The sequence below is a fragment of the Anolis sagrei genome, chromosome X, assembly GCF_037176765.1.
Source record: "Anolis sagrei isolate rAnoSag1 chromosome X, rAnoSag1.mat, whole genome shotgun sequence".
NCBI classification, from domain to species: Eukaryota; Metazoa; Chordata; class Lepidosauria; order Squamata; family Dactyloidae; genus Anolis; species Anolis sagrei.
In genome coordinates this window covers 83,673,555-83,691,954 of record NC_090034.1, presented here as the reverse complement: position 1 = coordinate 83,691,954, position 18,400 = coordinate 83,673,555, and the positions used below count along the sequence as shown (strand labels likewise).

Genomic DNA, 18,400 nt, shown 5'->3' with positions numbered 1-18,400 from the left:
TGCCACTTTCTGCATGGCTTTTGGGGTTTCTTCCCTCTCAATATCAAACAAAGGACAAAACATACATCCCAGGCAAAGGCTTTCTGCACATTTGAAGACTGTTCCTTCATATTCCAGTGTCCTCCGCCACATAGCTGTACTTTTTACTAAATTATTATTAACTTTTATATCATGCCTTACTTGCCATACAGTAGCATTTCCCAACCTGGGGGTCTGGACCCCTAGGGGGGTCGCAAAGGGCTGTGAGAGGAGTCGCCTAAGACCATCAGAAAACAGAGTATTTTCTGTTGGTCATTGGGGTTCTGTGTGGGAAGTTTGGCCCAATTCTGTCATTTGTGGGGTTCAGAACACTCTTTTCCCCGAACTCCACAAGTGTTCAGATGTGGGCATATTGAGTATTTGTGCCAAGTTTGGTCCAGATCCATCATTGTTCGAATCCACAGTGCTCTCTGGATGTAGGTGAAGTACAACTCCCAAACTCAAGATCAATGCCCACCAAACCCTTCCAGTATTTTCTCTTGGTCGTGGGAATTCTGTGTGCCAAGTTTGGTTCAATTCCATCATTGGTCGCATTCAGAATGCTCAATCCCCCCAACACCACCAGTATTCAAATTTGGGCATATTGGGTATTTGTGCCAAATTTGGTCCAGTGAATGAAAATACATCCTGCTTATCAGATAGTTACATTACAATTCATAACACTAGCAAAATTACAGTTATGAAGTGGCAACAAAAATAATTTTATGTTTGGGAGTCATGACAACATGAGGAACTGTATTTAGGGGTTACGGCATTAGGAAGGTTGAGAAACATTGCCATGGAAACTCATACAGTTAAAACAGTTCCCTACAATTACCCAAAAATATTTTTAGGTTTTTTGTTTTGTTTTTTAAAAAAAGAGTCAACCACATTCTACATAGAAAACCAAATTTATTTTATCCGAAGCACTTGCACAGGTCCATGAAAAGATAAATGGGCTGCTGGTGCAATAGTTCACCTACACAGGAGATGTATTGATACAAAGGAAAAAGAGTACATTATCCGCACACAGTACTCCTTAATATGTGCACCAACTGCTTAGGATGATCCTAGGGCTGGTCATGCCATCTGTGGTCTATCATTCAGTTGAAAACAACACACCTTTTACAACTTGGTGGTCCCCCAAGTTTAAATGCAAAAAAGTAATTCACAGAAACGAAAGGTAATAGGATAACACAGATCAAGAAACACACAAGAAGAAAGCTATGTGCAGGTTTAGGCACCTCAATTATATCTGGATCCTAGCCATATACACTCTCTTATCTACCCATCGACAAAAGATGGAAGGTTCAACGGGTTATGGAGAAATTATCTAGACCAATGGAATCGCAGCCACAAATAGACGATCAGCTGACCACCCCCCCAAACTGCATGTCAGGACTACAAGACTAGAGAGAGCAAGAGCCCTGCACACGACCTTAATCAGAGGGACCAAAAATATCACATATTAATAAAATAAAAGAATCTTCTCCACGCTGGAATATTCCCTCTGAGAAAAAAACGTTCAGCTCTTACCAACATTTGAACTGCAACTTGGGCACTGTTTGCATTAAAAATGTAAAAAGTAAACATCACATCTCAACGGAGAGGCAGCAGATCCGATTCACCAAATACCATAAAGGGGAAAACTGGTCAACTATGAAGCCACTGGTGCCATGATGGTTCCGCTTATCAATTTTCAACTGGCAACAGTTCAAATTCTGTGTTAGAAGCAAAATCGATGGGCAGTATCTACAAATGGATTGTTTGCATACAGTGTGTGTGTGTGTGTGAGTGTGTGTCTTCAAAAACAGCAGTATTGACAATCTTGGGAAAGCAGAGAAAACAAGGCAGGGAGAAAAACAACAGAGGAGGGAAAAACAAGGCAGGAACCGGGCCTAATACCTAGGACCCCTGGCCTTCTGGATCCACATTGCCTTCGGGATCTTCATCGTTATAAATGTTCTCTGCCTACAAAGTGAAAGGAACAGGGATTTAGGAGTATTACTTGGATGGTAAAATAGTTGATCAAAAGGACACTGAAAAATAATATTAACAAGCACAGCATCCAGCAACAATGTACTGAGTTGTTATTCTATCCAAATACTTCTTGTTGCAAGCACGGTTTCAGACCCTGGCGGACCACACTGTTTTAGACTCCCAATTCCCCAAGAATAATAATCAATGAGATACTTACCATTTGCCAGACCTGCATGATATTATCTTCTGATACAGAACAAATTACCCAGGGCTCATTGGGATTCCAGGAGAAATCAGAGATCTTGGCAGTGTGGCCGCCGTGAATAAACTAACATTGAAAACAAGATGGCAGTTTTAAGTACACAATACCAATGGCATATACACATTATTAGAGCAAGATAGTAACTTATTCTGAATCTTTTCGTTCAGATAACATAAACCCTGACAACCTTCAGTAGAGACAGCATTCTAAATTAATATAACCTTTAAAAATAATTCTAGAATACAACGTAGAAAGAATCACATACTGGAGCTAAAACAATTTCCAATTTAAATTATAATATGGGTTTTGAATACGTTTATTGAGGTTAGTATATTGTAAGCACAGGTCTGCTTAAGCTGCAGCTGCTCTGTTGATGCATTGCCGTAGCAACCAATTTGCTGTAGAAATGTATCCAGTTTAGCTGAGATCAGGAGCCAAAGGGAGCGGAGCTAACTGCCAACAGGAGGAGAACGGATATTTTAAAAACAGTCTTTGGCCAGAGGAGCCAAAGGGAAGGTTGGTTCTTGCTGTGTTAGAGCAGGACCAAGGGGTTAAGGCTTCAGTCTCAATATTAGACTGTTAAATGAACCATGTTGAATTAGTAACTAGCTTGTGAGCTAGGGGAAAGGGATTCCCAGTAATATTTTGTGTCTTCAATGGGAGAGCTGAAGTAAATAAAGAGCAAAACTGTGCCTAAGTGTTAGCCAGTGAAACTGAGGGTAAAAGTGTACTTTGGGAGACAAATTTACACTTAACCTATCACTTGGGTGAAGAAACTACAAGATTATATTTATCCAGTCAGAAGACTGAAAAAGAATAACAGATAAGCCAGCCTGGAAGTTATATAGAAACTGTTTCAAAGGTTCATGATATAAAAGTTAGCTGTAACTATACTAAGGAAAACTGAGAAGAAACTACTGTGTAACCAGCTAACATTTGTGTGCCTTATAATCCTTAAATAAATACTTCTTTGTTCAATTTCTTATAACAAAGACTTGTGTCCAGTTTCTGAGGTGAAGATTTACTTCAAAGAAGATGGCTGAAGATATTTTGGAATAGGATTTAGTATATAGTATTTGGTTACACGTTTTAAATTGCCTCACAGACAAAGTATTTTAAAAGTACAAACCTCTCTCTCATATCAAGCCTCACATCAGTCTAAATCTCTCAAGCCTCACAAATATATTTTAATTATAATAAAGAATTCAGCCACACACTCCACCACTACTATTGTATTCTCCTAACTGACTTGTTTGTTATTCGTTAGTTATCTTCCTTTACAATTGGTGGCAGCGGTGGGATAACAAAATAAAGCCCCTTCCCACCTGAAAATTTCTGTCTTCATTTTCCCGGGTGCGCTATCTATCCTTTTTACATATGGCAAGCAAATAAATACTGGTACATGAAAACCAGATTTTTAAGTACAATATAAAATACACCATTAAAATCCTATACAATTAAAATGCAAAATATATCAATGGCGAGATACACTCTTAAAGTATTACGTAAGATACTGTATGGACTATTTATTTATTTATTTATAACATTTATATTCCACCCTTCTCACCCTGAAGGGGACTCAGGGCGGAGCACAGCATATACACGGCAAACATTCAATGCCAGGACACAAATTCACATACAATGCATAAACATTAAAAAACATTTATCAAAATATTAAAATACACCATTTAAAACCGTCCTAGCCATCCGCATCAAATCCAATTGGCCCTGTCATCTTTCCCACTGCCTCTTCATTGCCCTGTCCCGAAAGCTTGGTCCTACAGCCAAGGTTTTACCATCCTTCTAAAGGACAGGAGGGAGGGGGCCAACCTGATCTCACCAGGAAGGGAGTTCTATAGCCGGGGAGCCATCACCGAGAAGGCCCTGTCTCTCGTCCCCACCAACATGCCTGTGACAATGGTGGGACAGAAAGCAGGGCCTCCCTGGAGGATCTTAATCTCCGTGATGGTTCATAGGGGGAGATGTGTTCGGACAGGTAATTTGGGCTGGGGTCATTTAGGGCTTTATAGGCCAAAGTCAGCACTTTGAATTGTGCCCGGTAGCAAACTGGCAGCCAGTGGAGCTGGCGTAACATGGGAGTTGTATGCTTCCTGTATGCTGCCCCAGTTATTAACCTGGCTGCCTCTCGTTGGACTATTTGAAGCTTCCGAGCAGTCTTCAAAGGCAACCCCACGTAGAGTGTGTTGCAGTAGTCTATCCTAGATGTAACTAGCACCTACATAATAAAAACCAGGTAAAACCAAGTAAATACATCATTATTAAAACTTAAGTAGGGAACACCTTGGATATAAACATCCACTAAGTAGTTAAAAGTATCCCCCAGCACTGTCAACTGCAATATCAGAAATTAGTCTTGCCCGGATTTTCTGTGCTGCCAGGACAAAAAGAGACACCTTGTGAGTAACCACAGAGTTAGTATCAACCAAAATGTAGAAAATCGTTTCTCACACAGTATTGGTTTGAAGGACATAAAGAATAGGCCCCAGGATTTTAGTTCTTGGCTCAGAATACAGAGGGTAGGAAAACAAATCCTCGATTTTTTGGGCTCCGCAAACACCTAAATGAAGAGCCAGAGGGGTGTCCTTGTATCTACCATTAATCACCACTGTGGGCATACTTTGAAAACGAAGGGCTATGAAGGCTTGCCTAAGTTTTGGAAATGTGAGCCTAGACAGGTAGATAGCCTTATCATGGTCAAGTTTTACAGGATTTAATGACCAAACACCAGGCCAACCTCACACTTCTCTCTCCTCACTTCGCTATCTCTTTGTCAACAGCAAAGTTTAATCATTCACAGCCATGAGGATATACTAAGGGCATTAAGGTGGGAGCAGGGAAGGCAAAAAGGATAGGAAAAGAATATACCTGCACCACAAAGGGGAAAGAGACAACACAACATATTATGATTTGCGTTCACAGATGTCAGACTCACTTTCACTTTATTAGCAAGACCAAACCACGAACTACAATTAGCACCTGGATTTTCGCAACAGGAGGAAAATGAGGAAACAATACACAAATCATAACAAAGCCCAATATAAACCTACTCACCAAGAGCTCAGGTGGACCATCCTCTGCATCTTCAGGAGACTGCTCTTCTCCAATTTTGCTGAAATGAAAGACAGCAACATTTGATGGAAGGAAGTACATCAAATGGATTTCTAAACAATATCAATACAACAGTTTGCTGATACAACGCTCACCTCAAATCCCAGACATTCAGCCTGCGATCCGTGCCACTGGAGGCCAAAATAGTCTCATTATGAGGAGACCACTGAACCTGCATTAATTAGGATGATAAAACACTTTAAAGCATTCGTTCACATCCATTTCTATATTTAATAATTTATATAATTTTATAATTTATACATTCTCTAAATAAAAAGGTCTTCACAAATGCCAGTCACCCACCCTACTTCGCCCTCCCAGTTTGTCTTGTGCTCCTGAAATCTGCTATTTAACAGGCAAAATCAAAGGACACACAGCAGAGGATTTTAAATATATATTGACTCAATTTTCCTTTCAAAATAATGGGTATTCATTTCCTGGGTACATCTCGTAAGAGCTGTAATTTTACCTATTACTTCTACTGGCTGAAAATAAAAATAGCTATTGATTACATGTGTTTTATAAATAGATGTATTAATTATTACCATTATTTTGGGGAAATTATGTTAGCATTCGTTATAAAAACAATAGATGCAGAAAATTGTCAGCAACTTTTCTTATCATAATCCTATTTTATATAATACTAATATTGTGCTATTCTAATAATATAATATATTGTATATACATATAATATTGATATTATAATGTAATACAATATACTAATAATAATTCAATATAATTGTATATATTACATGTAATATTACTAATAATATTGCCGCACAGTGGTATAGTACAATATAGTAATATATGATACTAATATTGTGCTATGCTAAAAATATAATATATTGTGCATACATATAATATTGATCATAATACTGCCATACAATATAATACTAATAATATAATATAATAATTTATATTATATATTACATCTGTTACTAATAATATTGCAGCACAGTGGTATAGTACAATATAGTAATATAATACTAATATTGTGCTGTGCTAATAATATAATATATTGCATGTACATATAACTTGTAAGCTGCTCTGAGTCCCCTTCGGGGTGAGAAGTGCAGGATAGAAATGTCTTAAATAAATTAATTAAGCCTTTTGTAGTTGCCAGTGTCATTTTTAAGCAATTTAATATACAATATAACCTAATATCACTGTTTTTCTCATAAGATACTCAAAACACATGAGAAAGGAGAAAAAGCAGAAGCTTAGCTGTACATATTTTTCAACACCTGCTACTGAGCCATTTACAAAAATGCCCAAGCACAAGCCAGGGTTTATATAAGTAAAAATGACACTAAAGCGATTCTGATTAACTTTATTTCAAAAATGAGTCTTAATACCATCCCCTATGGGGGAAAACCAAAGAAAAAGACATGCACCTTGAATGCCATCTTGGGAGAAAGATGGGATATAAAGTCAATATATATAAAATTATGGAGGTTTACCTGAAATATTTCATCTTTGTGTGACTCAAAGGAATGTAGCTTCAATTTCAGGTTTCTAAGATCCCACAATGCAACTGTCTGTGGAAGAAAATCAGAGCAGAGTTAATAAATAAAGGCATTTATCATATTAAGTCTAGGCCGCACTATTGATCACAAAGTGTCGACACAGATTGCATAACATACTATTCCACGGAGAAATTCCTATGAAACATCACATCAATGAATATAACTAATAAGAATTTTGTAACAGGTACCTTATCAGCTGATCCTGTGGCCAGGATGAACTCGCTATAAGGGTTGAAAGACAAACAGTTCACTTCTGCAGTGTGAGCATCCACAGAGTGGCTTGGCTTGGAAGTGTTGTTTGACCGAGTGTCCCAGCTAAAAAGGAAGAATGTCAAAAATTGTAACTATTAAGAGGCCCTCCTTTTTACAAAAAAATAAGAAAACCATTAAGTATACATAGATTGTAAGTCTGAGGGCTTATTAACATTTTGTGAGCTGCTCTGAGTGCCTCTGTGGCTGAAAAGCGGGGTAAAAATATCATATGAATTTCATATAAATTATATTATAAAATGTATATGTATATCATATGAATTCCCTTAGTGTATCAGACAATCTTTCGTATGTACTTATTTTAATCTGTGTAAATATTATTAATTAAATACAGAAACACATTTTTAAACTATACAATACCATTTTGAAGGCTTAATTTTCATATATTTGTATTATGCAATAGCTTTTTTCTATATGCATACCTATTAAAATACACTATGAACATTATTTCATGAAAGCAAAATGCTACTTGATAGCTGATATGTATTCATACCGATACACGTATATACATGTAACTGCTATTCACAAATAAAATTCATTTTTTCAAGAATTCCATTTTAAAAAATATTCCACTCAGTGAAGTAAAATTAGCAAAAAAATCAAAGTAATTTATTTTGATATAGAATATTGTTATGCTTTATGATTTAATTGATAGTTATATGTTATTGTTGTTTTATGTTTGGTTTTCATATGTTTGCGAGGCATTACATTTTGCCGTTAATATGTTGGAAACTGCTTTGAGCCCCCCCCCCCCCCGGTGAGAAAAGTGGTATACAAATGAAGTAAATAAATAAATAAACATTCTCTAAAAATAATACAACGACAACAACCATCACCACCATCATCAAACCAACACAACAATGGTATAGCTTTACTTACATCATGAGTTTCTGATCATCAGCAACAGAGCCAAAAAGTGATTCATGGAGCAAATGCCAGGAAACATCTTCAACTACAGCTGTGTGGCCTGTGAAGATGGTTTTGGCATCCACCACTTTCCCTTCCTTTGGAACAGCACTGATGTCCCACAAGCAGATAGTCTTCAAGGAGAAAAGATAGAGGAAAATACGCTCAGATAGAAGGCATAATTCACCTGGCAAATATAACATGTATGTGGGCCGTGGCTAACTTAACATACAATACTAACATGATCATCAGATGCGCTAAGCAAATGCCCGCTAAGGTTTGGGTTCCAAGACAGACCATAGCCTTCTTTCTGGTGCCCACGGAGACGGAGATCTGGATTACATTCACCAGAAGGGTCTGTAAAGAAAAGGGTTTCAGAATCTTGGCTCACTGTAATTATGCAGCGATCATGCGGTGACCCATTGAGAAGAAACATAGGAAGCTAAGTTTTGCTCCAAACCTGAAACTAGACATGAACAACCCAACTGTCCAATTTAAAAGCTTTTAACTATGAATTAATAAACAGTTTTCCTAATTCAACCTTACACTTTCCTTGAAATCTTACTGGAAAATTGTCCCTTATGAGGACTCCTTGTTCATGGCAGCTCTGACCCAGTGATTTCTGTGTGTAATTGGCTCCCACATTCCTGTTCAGGAGTCAACTACAACTAAAAGATATAAGGCAAAATCAGTCTTGACAGATACCTGGTTTAGATGGGTGCTTGGTATAGTCGAACACCAGGACATCGCTGGATGGTGTCTTTGTTGCAATGATGCAAGGATTCTGAGGCATGTAGCGTGCTCTATTCACTTCTCCTTCATGGTTGATTTTTATTTCAATCTCAATTTTCCCGCTAACAGATCCAAAGCCTCCAAACTCTGAAGATAAATAAAACATTGATAATATCAATTTCACCAGGGCCCCTGGTGATGCAATGGATTAAACTGCTGAGCTGCTGCTGATCGAAAGGCTGGTGGTTCTAATCCGAGGAGAGGGCGAGCTCCCGCTGGTAGCCCCAGCTTCTGCCAACCTAGCAGTTCAAAAACATGCAAGTGTGAGTAGATAGGTACCGCTTCTGTGGCAAGGTAACGGCTCTCCATGCAGCCACATGACCTTGAAGGCGTCTACGGACAATGCTGGCTCTTCAGCTTAGAAATGGAGATGAGAACCACCCCCCAGAGTTGGATTTGACTAGACTTAATGTTAGAGGAAACCTTTTCCTTTACTTAATATCAATTGTGCTCACATATACAAGGAATTTAATCTTTTAAAAATGTCACAAATCTATGTCATATGACATTATGGACATGAAATATAAGGGGGAGGATATAAACATTGAAAATCATGGGTGTACTGTGGTTCAAACAGAGGACACTAACACTATTACATGGTGACTCCCCTCTCTCCTTTTACTGGAAGCAGTTGCAAATTATTCAGTGACATATGAATGCTAAACTTCAGAAAACAGAGCAGTATAATCTCCCAAATAACCTTTAAGGGATGTGAAATCACTAGATTTGGCAAATTTCTCCAGATGCGTAACGATTGTCAGGTACTATGCTAAGAGTTCTACAACTGGGAACTGTCGTACCAGAATATCAGTCACATTTCTGTACCACTTTCACAGAAACTAGCTATTTTTGCAACTATAGTTCCAAGACCCAAAAAGTAACTGACCACAATAACTATTTGGAAAAGCAATTATTTACTTTCTCAATTTTTCAAAAACACTATAAATTACATTTCTTAAAATGGCATCCAATCTGCTGGCAAAATACTTTTGTCCTAACCACCTCATCACTGTCTCAAAATCCACAATTAGAGTGGAATTGCTTACTGAGCTGCAAAGTAAAATACTGTCAGATAAAATGAGAGAAAATTCTCTGTATAGTTATCTTACCTCCCTTCTCACTATCATAATGCGAAGCATCAAACTGTGCATCATCATTCGGAAGCTGGACGCTGGCAATCACAAGGTGGTTTTGCTCATCAGAGGTGTGGGTCCCAAGCACAAGTCGATGGATACTGAAGTCTTTGCCTTCAGGTCTGCAATGCAATCAAAAAGAAATAATCTCTTTTTAGCGAGGACTCCACTCACTGATTTGGTCATTCATATCAAAGAGAGCATCCCTTACATTACAATGTGCCACGCTCAGAAATAAAGTCCTACTGTATTCAACCGCAGTAGCAATTACTTTAAAGCTATCACTCACGAGAGACTTACCTGGTTACATCAGGAAGCCACTGAGCAGTCAAGCTGGGCCACTCCAGCGCATGTGTCATTACAAGATCATAGAGAAATGGTGTGTTCTTTTTCCATATTTTATATTCTTCATTAATCACCCGTTCCTCCACTGCATCATCAAAGGCAGCTAGATAAATAAAAAAATCATGAACACAATTAATATCGACACAGAAGCCTAAAACCAACACGAAATTGCTTCCTAACAGAAAATACCTTGAACCTGAAATAGAAGAAAAACAATTCAGCATTTACGATCTTTCCCATGTTCACATTGTGTTGTAATGGGTATCTCCACATTCTCAGAAGGAATAGGAAATGCACCAAAGGAGTGCAACAGATCTGCTGGGTCATGCAGAAATAAAGGCTACTTATTTGAGACTAATTTACCAAACTTAGCAGCATTTAAAGTGGCTAGGACTACACTGTGGGTACAGTACTCACTGGGAATTATTTTCATTAAATAAATGGTTGCACAGTTTTACAGTGTAATTAGAAGAGGGAAAGTTAGGCTGTATAAGAAGATATAGAAAAGCAGTCATCAACAGGAAAGCACCACAACCACTTTGTTAAAATTCTAAAGAAACCTAGTTCTATCCCGCTCTATCTCTCCAAGAGGACTGACGGATGCTCACAACATAGAAGGCAAACATTCAATGCCATAAAAATACAACAATAAGTTAAATAAGATAATTGATAACAAAAAATGCAACAATAAAACAAATCACATGAAAAGCAAATAATAACAATGTCAATAAGGGCCAAACTACAACTACCAAGCCTCCATAGCATAGAGCCAAGGCAAGCTGCATCTATTCTATAGTGGAGATGTACTTCTATGTAACAACGCTTTTGTTCCTGGGTTATCAGTGTCATTTCTAATGGGTTCTATCATGAAAACATGGGGAAAGTTTATTAAATGGCAAAAATGTTGTCTTTACAGGAGGGACATCCTCCAGGACATTTTGCTAGAGTTTTTCAATGGATATCTTATAGATATCCAATTCACAATTTAACTTAGCTTGTGGCAGAAACAAAAATGACGTTCCTGGAACACAACTATTTTCAATTCAACAGGAAATATTCCTTTCAAACCAGGAACAGAAAACATTTCAAATCTTAGAGTTGGAAGAGATCTCATGGGCCATCCAGTCCATCTTGTTATAGTACTGTTGTTATTGAATGAATGAAATTTGACAACACTTTAACTGCCATGGCTCAAGGCTATGGGATCCCGAGAATTTGTGAGGCACCACGACTCTTGGAAAGAGAAGGCTAGAACACCCTGCTAACCAACCTCTCCTGGGGGAAGAGAATCCCAGGGAGCCTTGCTTTCTCTGTCATTTCTCCCAAGACACTTGGAAGGGGCAAAAATGGATGCTCATTCTCCTTACTTCCTTTCCCTCCCATTGTATCCAAGGTTCAGGCTCTTGGAGAGCTCCTTAAACTTCAGACAGGTGATGCACCTACACTGTAGAACGAATGTAGTTGGAGTTGTTGTTTGTTGAGGTCCCAGCATTCTTTGGCAGAGAAGGCTGACATCCTTATAAAACTATGACTCCAATGACTCCATAGCATCAATCCATGGAATTTAAAGTGGTGCCAGAATGCATTCATTCTACAGTGCAAATGCAGCCCAGGAGACAAGAAAAATTGAGCATGGAAAAGTTACCCACCAAGAGCTTGTTCTTATACTTGACAGTATGCAATAGAAATAAAAATTTACTTACATACTACTTACTTTAATAGAGAACGCTCAAGAGGGCCTTGCAAAACTACCAACTCCCAGGATTCCATAGTCATGTGCCATGGAGGTTAAAGTGATGTCAAACTGCATTCATTCAACAACAACATCCCATGCCCTCTCTATGCTATGGAGTCTTGGGAGTTGTAGTTTGGCCCTCTTGGGCAGAGAAGGCTCAAGGCCTTGCAAATCTACAACTCTTAGGATGCCATAGCCATGAGCCATGGTGGTTAAAATGATGTCCACCTGCATTAATTCAACCACAACACTTTGGCTCTATTCTATGGAGTCTTGAGAGTTGTAGTTTGGCCTTCTTGGGCAGAGAAGACCCTGCAAAACTACAACTCCCAGGATGTCATAGCTGTGAGCCATGGCGGTTAAAGTGGTGTCAAACTGCACTCATTCAACAACACCCTGGCTCTATGCTATGGAGTCTTGAGAGTTGTAGTTTGGCTCTTTTGGTCTGAGGGCCCTGAGAAACTACAACTTCCAGGGTGTCATAGCCGTGAGCCATGACAGTTAAAGTGGTGTCAAACCGCATTCTACAAATCCTACGATCCCATAGTCGTCAGCCATTGTTGTTAAAGTAGCGTTAAGCGGCATTCATCCAACAACACCCTGGCACTATGCTATGGGGTCTTGTAGACTGGCCCTCTTGGGCAGAAAGGGCCCTGCGAAACTACAACTCTCAGGATGCCATAGCCATGTGCCTTGGCGGGGAACGCGGTCCCAAAGTGGCTCCACGCCGCAGCGCCAAAGAGGCCCAGGTGAGGCCTTCTTCCCTTTCCCGCCATGTTGGGTTGCTCTTTCCTTCGCGCCGACAAGGAAGAAGAAGCCACATAGCGATTGCGGGGAAGGAAAGGCTTCTGGGTCCCCGTCCCTTCCCCGCGGCACCTGATCCGTCCTGGAGGCCGCCGCCGCCGCCGCCTCCGCGCCTCATGACAACGAAAAGAGCCGCTCTCGCTCGGGAAACAGGCCCCGCGCAGCGCCAACGGCAGAAACGGAGCCTGAGAGGCGGGGCCAAGGAGAGGAAAGGGAGGAGCCAGCTCAGGAGGCGTCCCATTGGCTGCCTCACGATTACACGGGGCGGGGCTTGGTCCAAACCGCGCGGTGATTGGTCCGGCCGCCGAGGGCGGGAAGAAGACGAGGAAGGGTGGGCGTGTGAGGCCTGCTTCCGGCCCAGGAACGCCCCCCTTCACTTCGTTACCTTCTTTATCCGCCATGATGCCGAATCTCTTCGACGTCGTCGTCGTCGCGGCTTCTTAGCTTCTTCCCCTCAGCGTCGCGGCTTCTTTTCTCTTTTTTGTTTTTCCTCAGTTTGGCGCGCGGTTCCTTCTCCGGAAAAGGGACGCGGCGCGCGCGGGGACGGGTTCGCGCCAACGCGGGCCAATCGCCGCCGGCGCCGCCGTCTGGAGCCGCTCGGCGAATCAGGAGCGCGTGCGCAGTGGGAGGAGGGGGAGGGGGCGGGGCCGCCGGTGGGATGCCCGCGCAGGCGCAGTGGCACTCTTGCCCCTCGCCTAGTGGAGGCCTCAGGCTGGGGGAAGCCGCCATTTTGAGGCATTGGCCTGCAGACTACACAGAGAAGCCATTGAAATCCACAAGCATGTGGACAATTTCAACAGAAAGGAGGAGACCATGAAAATGAACAAAATCTGGCTACCAGTATTAAAAAAACTCAAAAATTACAACAGCAATACAGCAGAGGGGAAACAAACAGGCACATCTTAACACCTCTCAACAAAAGATTGCCCCAGGCACTGCCAGGCCATCAAATGCTAATCAAGGTGGTCAGTTGAACTAGCTCCAGCAGACAAGTTATTTTTTGTCCCACCCTGGTCATTCCACAGATATATAAACCCTTTTTCCTAGTTTCAACAGATCTCACTACATCTGAGGATGCTTGCCATAGATGCAGGCGACACATCAGGAGAGAATGCCTCTAGAACATGGCCATATAGCCCGAAAAAACCTACAACAACCCAGCTGGACACTGTTTAGCTTGCAGAAGAGAAGACTAAGAGGAGACATGATGAGGGCCATGCATAAATATGTGCAGGGCAGTCATAGGGAGGAGGGAGCAAACTTGTTTTCTGCTGCCCTGGAAACTAGGACGTGGAACAATATCTTCAAATTACAGGAAAGGAGATTCCATCTAAACATTAAGAAGAACTTCCTAACTGTGAGAGCTGCAAGGGAAGGAGAAAGGCTTCTCCATTTTATCTGGTTATCTGGCTACCAGTATTAAAAAACTCTAAAATTACAACAGCAAAACAGCAGAGAGGAAACAACCAGGCACATCTTAACACCTCTCAACAGAACATTTTCCCAGGCCCAGCCAGGCCTTCAAATGCTAATGAAAGTGGTCAGCTGAAACATTCACACCTAGCTTCAGCAGAGAGCTCTTTGCCCCACCCCAGTCATTCCACAGATATATAAACCCATTTTCCTATTTCCAACAGACCTCACTACCTCTGAGGATATTTGTCATAGATGCAGGCGAAACGTCAGGAGAAATGCCTCTAGAACATGGCCCTATAGCCCGAAAAAACCTACAAGAACCTAGTTCTTTTCCTGTTTGTCTACAAATATTACAGATATGCACTCCAGTAAAAATAGTTCAAAAGTCCTTATAAAACTGGCGGGCGCTATTGCTTCACTTCTAAAGTTTTTCTAAAGGATATGTAGATACGTAATTTCGTTACAATTATTTCTTTACAGTAATTGCGCATAATCTATATATATATAAATGCTCTGTGCATAATGAGTATCTTGAAAAAAAAACCAATTAATGAAATCACACCAAATTTGGCAACAAAACATCTCACAACACAAGGAGTGACCATCACTCAAAAAAAATTATGATTTTGTCATTTGGGAGTTGTAGTTGCTGGGATTTATAGTTCACCTACAATCAAAGAGCATTCTGAACTCTTATCAATGATGGAATTGAATCAAACTTGCCACACAGAACTCCCATGACCAACAGAGAAAAAATGGAAGGGTTTGGTGGGCAGTGTCCTTTGGTTTTGGAGTTGTAGTTCACCTACATCCAGAGAGCACTGTGGACTCAAACAATGATGGATCTGGACCAAACTTCATCATCATCATCATCACTTTATTTCTTAATTAGTCGCTCTCCACCAAAGTGCTCCGAGCGACTTACAATTTAAAATAGCCTATACACAATATAAAACATTCAATATAAAAACATTCAACATAAAAACATTCAGCAGTGACTATGGCAATATTTGATCCGGTTAACTTAAATGCACAGCCAAACAGCCAAGTCTTGAGCGCCTTTGCAAAAGGTCGCAACTCCGACATTGCTCTAATATATGGAGGCAATGAGTTCCACAGAATTGGAGCATTGATCGAAAAGCTCTACGCCTTGTAGTTTCCAAATGTGCCTCCCTAGGACCCGGTATGTATAGGAGATTTTCCTGGGTGGATCGAGGTGACCACTGATGGGGAAAAGGAATGAGGCGGTCCCTAAGATATAAAGGTCCTTGGCCATTTTGAGCTCTAAATGTCAGGATCAGTATCTTGTAAGAGATCCGATGTTCTATTGGTAGCCAATGCAGTTGTTGCAGAATCGGTGTAATATGGGATCTTATAGATGATCCCGCTAGCAGCCTGGCTGCCGCATTTTGGACCATCCGAATCTTCTGGGTCGTTGACTTCAGAAGGCCAGCATATAAGGTGTTGCAATAGTCCAACCTAGTGGTGACTGTTGCGTGGATTACCGTTGCCAATGCTTCTACCGAAAGGTAGGATGCCAATTTCCTTGCCTGGCGAAGATGAAAAAAACACAAGCACTCAAAATGCCCAAATATAAACACAGATGGGGTTTGGGGGAAATAGACCTTGACATTTGGGATTTGTAGTCATTGGGATTCACAGTTCACCTACAATCAAAGAGCATTCTGAACCCCACAAGCGACAGAATCGGGGCAAACTTCCCACACAGAAGCCCCATGACCAACAGAAAATACTTAAGGCCATCCAATCCAACTCCCTTCATCAGGGCAAGGAAACGTAATCAAAGTCTTCCTGGCAAAGAGCCATCCAGGAATAGATATAGATAGATAGATAGATAGATAGATAGATAGATAGATAGATACATAGATATGATTCACACACACACAGATATAGTATCCTATATTTGAAAGGGACCCTTAAAGAAGGACTATGATATGTTGCATGTTCCAGGGTGGGCAAACCAGACACTCTCCACATCAACACTGACAAAGAAACAGCAAGAAATAATGTTTACCCACAAGCATAAAGAAAGTACATATATTAGAAACCAACACTTTCTCATTACTTTATTTTCCAGATCAACAGACTGGACCACAGCAATGCGTGGCAGGGGACAGATAGTTACTAATATTAGAGAAAACTTCAACGGCTCCTATCTCCCTCATTTTTAAAGCTTTTGGGGTGAAGCTTGTTACAGTGGTGGGGCACATTTTAGAACTGCTAGGCCATTAAATGCTAATCGAGATGGCCAATTGAGTTGCTGTGAGTTTTCTGGGCCGTATGGCCATGTTTCAGAAGCATTCTCTCCTGCCGTTTTACCCACATCTATAGCAGGCATCCTCAGAAGTTGTGAGGTCTGTTGGAAACTAGGCAATCAAGCAGGTCCAGCTAAAACCGCCCAACAAAGGATCCCCAGGCAGCAGTCAGCAAGGCTTTGAAGCTGCAAGGCCATTCAGTGCTAATCAAGGTGGCCAATTGCAACATTCACACTTGCCTCAAACAGACAAAAGGTTCTTCTCCCACCCTGGACATTCCACAGATATATAAACTCCATTTTCCTAGTTTCCAGCAGAGAATGTCTGCCATAGATGTGCCATCGAACATTAAAACCCCTGCCTTCAAAGTGTTCTGACCGCAGCAGGGAGTTCCACAGTTCCTGGGAGTATGAATTTTCCAAGTATCTACAAGACAGTGGCATCAGCAATAGCTACAACAAGAAACTCTTTCTCTCCCTTTCAGATTCCCCTGGCCACTTTGTAATAATCCCGCAATAAAAAGGATCCTTTTTCCGATGCAGGTGAAACATCAGGAGAGAATGCTTCTGGAACATGACCATGTTGTTGTTTATTCGTCCAGTCACTTCCAACTCTTCATGACCTCCTGGAGCAGCCCATGCCAGAGCTCCCTGTTGGCCATCACCACCCTCAGCTCCTTCAGAGTCAACCCAGTCACTTCAAGGATACCATCCATCCATCCTGCCCCTGGTCGGCCCCTCTTTTTCCTTCCATTTCCCCCAGCATCATTGTCTTCTCTAAGCTTTCCTGTCTTCTCATTATGTGGCCAAAGTACTTCCTCTTTGCCTCTACTATCCTTCCCTCCAATGAGCAGTCGGGCTTTATTTCCTGAGAAATGGACTGGTTGAATCTTCTCGCCATCCAAGACACTCTCAGAATTTTCCTCCGACACCACAGTTCAAAAACATCTATCTTCCTTCGCTCAGCCTTCCTTATGGTCCAGCTCTCACATCCATACATTACTATGGGGAAATACCATTGCTTTAACTATGCGGATCTTCATTGCCAGTGTGATGTCTCTACTCTTCACTATTTTATTGAGATTGGGCATTGCTCTCCTCCCAAGATGGAAACGTCTTCTGATTTCCTGGCTGCAGTCTACGTCTGCAGTAATCTTTGCATCTAGAAATACAAAATCTGTCACTGCCTCCACGTTTTCTCCCTCTATTTGCCAGTTATCAATCAGTCCGGTTGTCAGAATGTTGGGTTTTTTTTTAGGTTTAACTGCAACTCAGCTTTTGCGCTTTCTTCTTTCACCTTGGTTAGAAGGCTCCTCAGCTCCTCCTCACTTTCGACCATCAAAGTGGTATCATCTGCATATCTAAGGTTGTTAATGTTTCTTCCAGCAATTTTAACCCCAGCCTTGCATTCATCAAGTCCCGCGCATCACAATTTTTGTGTAATTACTATGGGAACATGACCATACAGCCCAACAAACTTACAGCAACCCAAATTTCGGAACATTTCATTTATCCTCAAATTTTGCCAGATTTTTAAAGTTTTTATAAACAATGGTTTTTTAAATAATAAAGGAAAATTGTTTCTAATTTCAAAGTGTTATTTTCTGTTTGATTGTGTAGTTCTTACTTTGAAAGTCGTTGGTCTACTCCAGAAACTGCTTTTGTGGCAGAAAGTTCACTCAATTGGAGGAGACGCAACAAAGCAGAATGTGTTATAGGGCGATGGCCCTTGAGCAAAGACAAAGATTTTACAGTGTAATACACTTTTGTCATGTTTTTATGACAGAACTAATTATGAACTGCCATTTA

General features: G+C 40.8%; 1 protein-coding gene across 4 annotated transcripts; it reads right to left on the bottom strand.

Annotated features, from left to right (window-relative positions):
- Positions 1-910: 910 nt before the first annotated feature.
- On the bottom strand, positions 911-13,513 carry RBBP4 (RB binding protein 4, chromatin remodeling factor). Of its 4 annotated transcripts, none has more exons than XM_060784119.2 (12): positions 13,286-13,513; positions 10,317-10,464; positions 9,993-10,138; positions 8,797-8,970; positions 8,324-8,448; positions 8,065-8,225; positions 7,104-7,230; positions 6,850-6,927; positions 5,485-5,561; positions 5,333-5,390; positions 2,216-2,326; positions 911-1,989 (listed from the first exon to the last, which is right to left on the bottom strand). In XM_060784119.2, exons 1-12 carry the CDS (start codon positions 13,299-13,301, stop codon positions 1,924-1,926), a joined length of 1,287 nt encoding a protein of 428 aa, XP_060640102.1. In that variant the 5' UTR covers positions 13,302-13,513; the 3' UTR covers positions 911-1,923. The 4 variants fall into 4 exon arrangements, with proteins under 4 accessions (XP_060640102.1, XP_060640103.1, XP_060640099.2 ...); XM_060784120.2 differs by having other exon boundaries at positions 8,333-8,448; positions 13,286-13,512; XM_060784116.2 differs by lacking the exon at positions 13,286-13,513 and adding an exon at positions 12,973-13,156.
- Positions 13,514-18,400: the final 4,887 nt, after the last annotated feature.

What these genes read in the sequence shown, in the direction of transcription:
- RBBP4 (XM_060784116.2), bottom strand. Translation starts at nt 13,141, where the DNA reads ATGGGACGCCTCCTGAGCTGGCTCCTCCCTTTCCTCTCCTTGGCCCCG. An exon ending in CTGATGATCATGTTAGTATT is followed by an intron (nt 8,226 to 8,323) that starts GTATGTTAAGTT and finishes TTCTCCTTGAAG; the next exon opens with ACTATCTGCTTGTGGGACAT. An exon ending in GATGATCAGAAACTCATGAT is followed by an intron (nt 7,231 to 8,064) that starts GTAAGTAAAGCT and finishes CTTCCTTTTTAG; the next exon opens with CTGGGACACTCGGTCAAACA.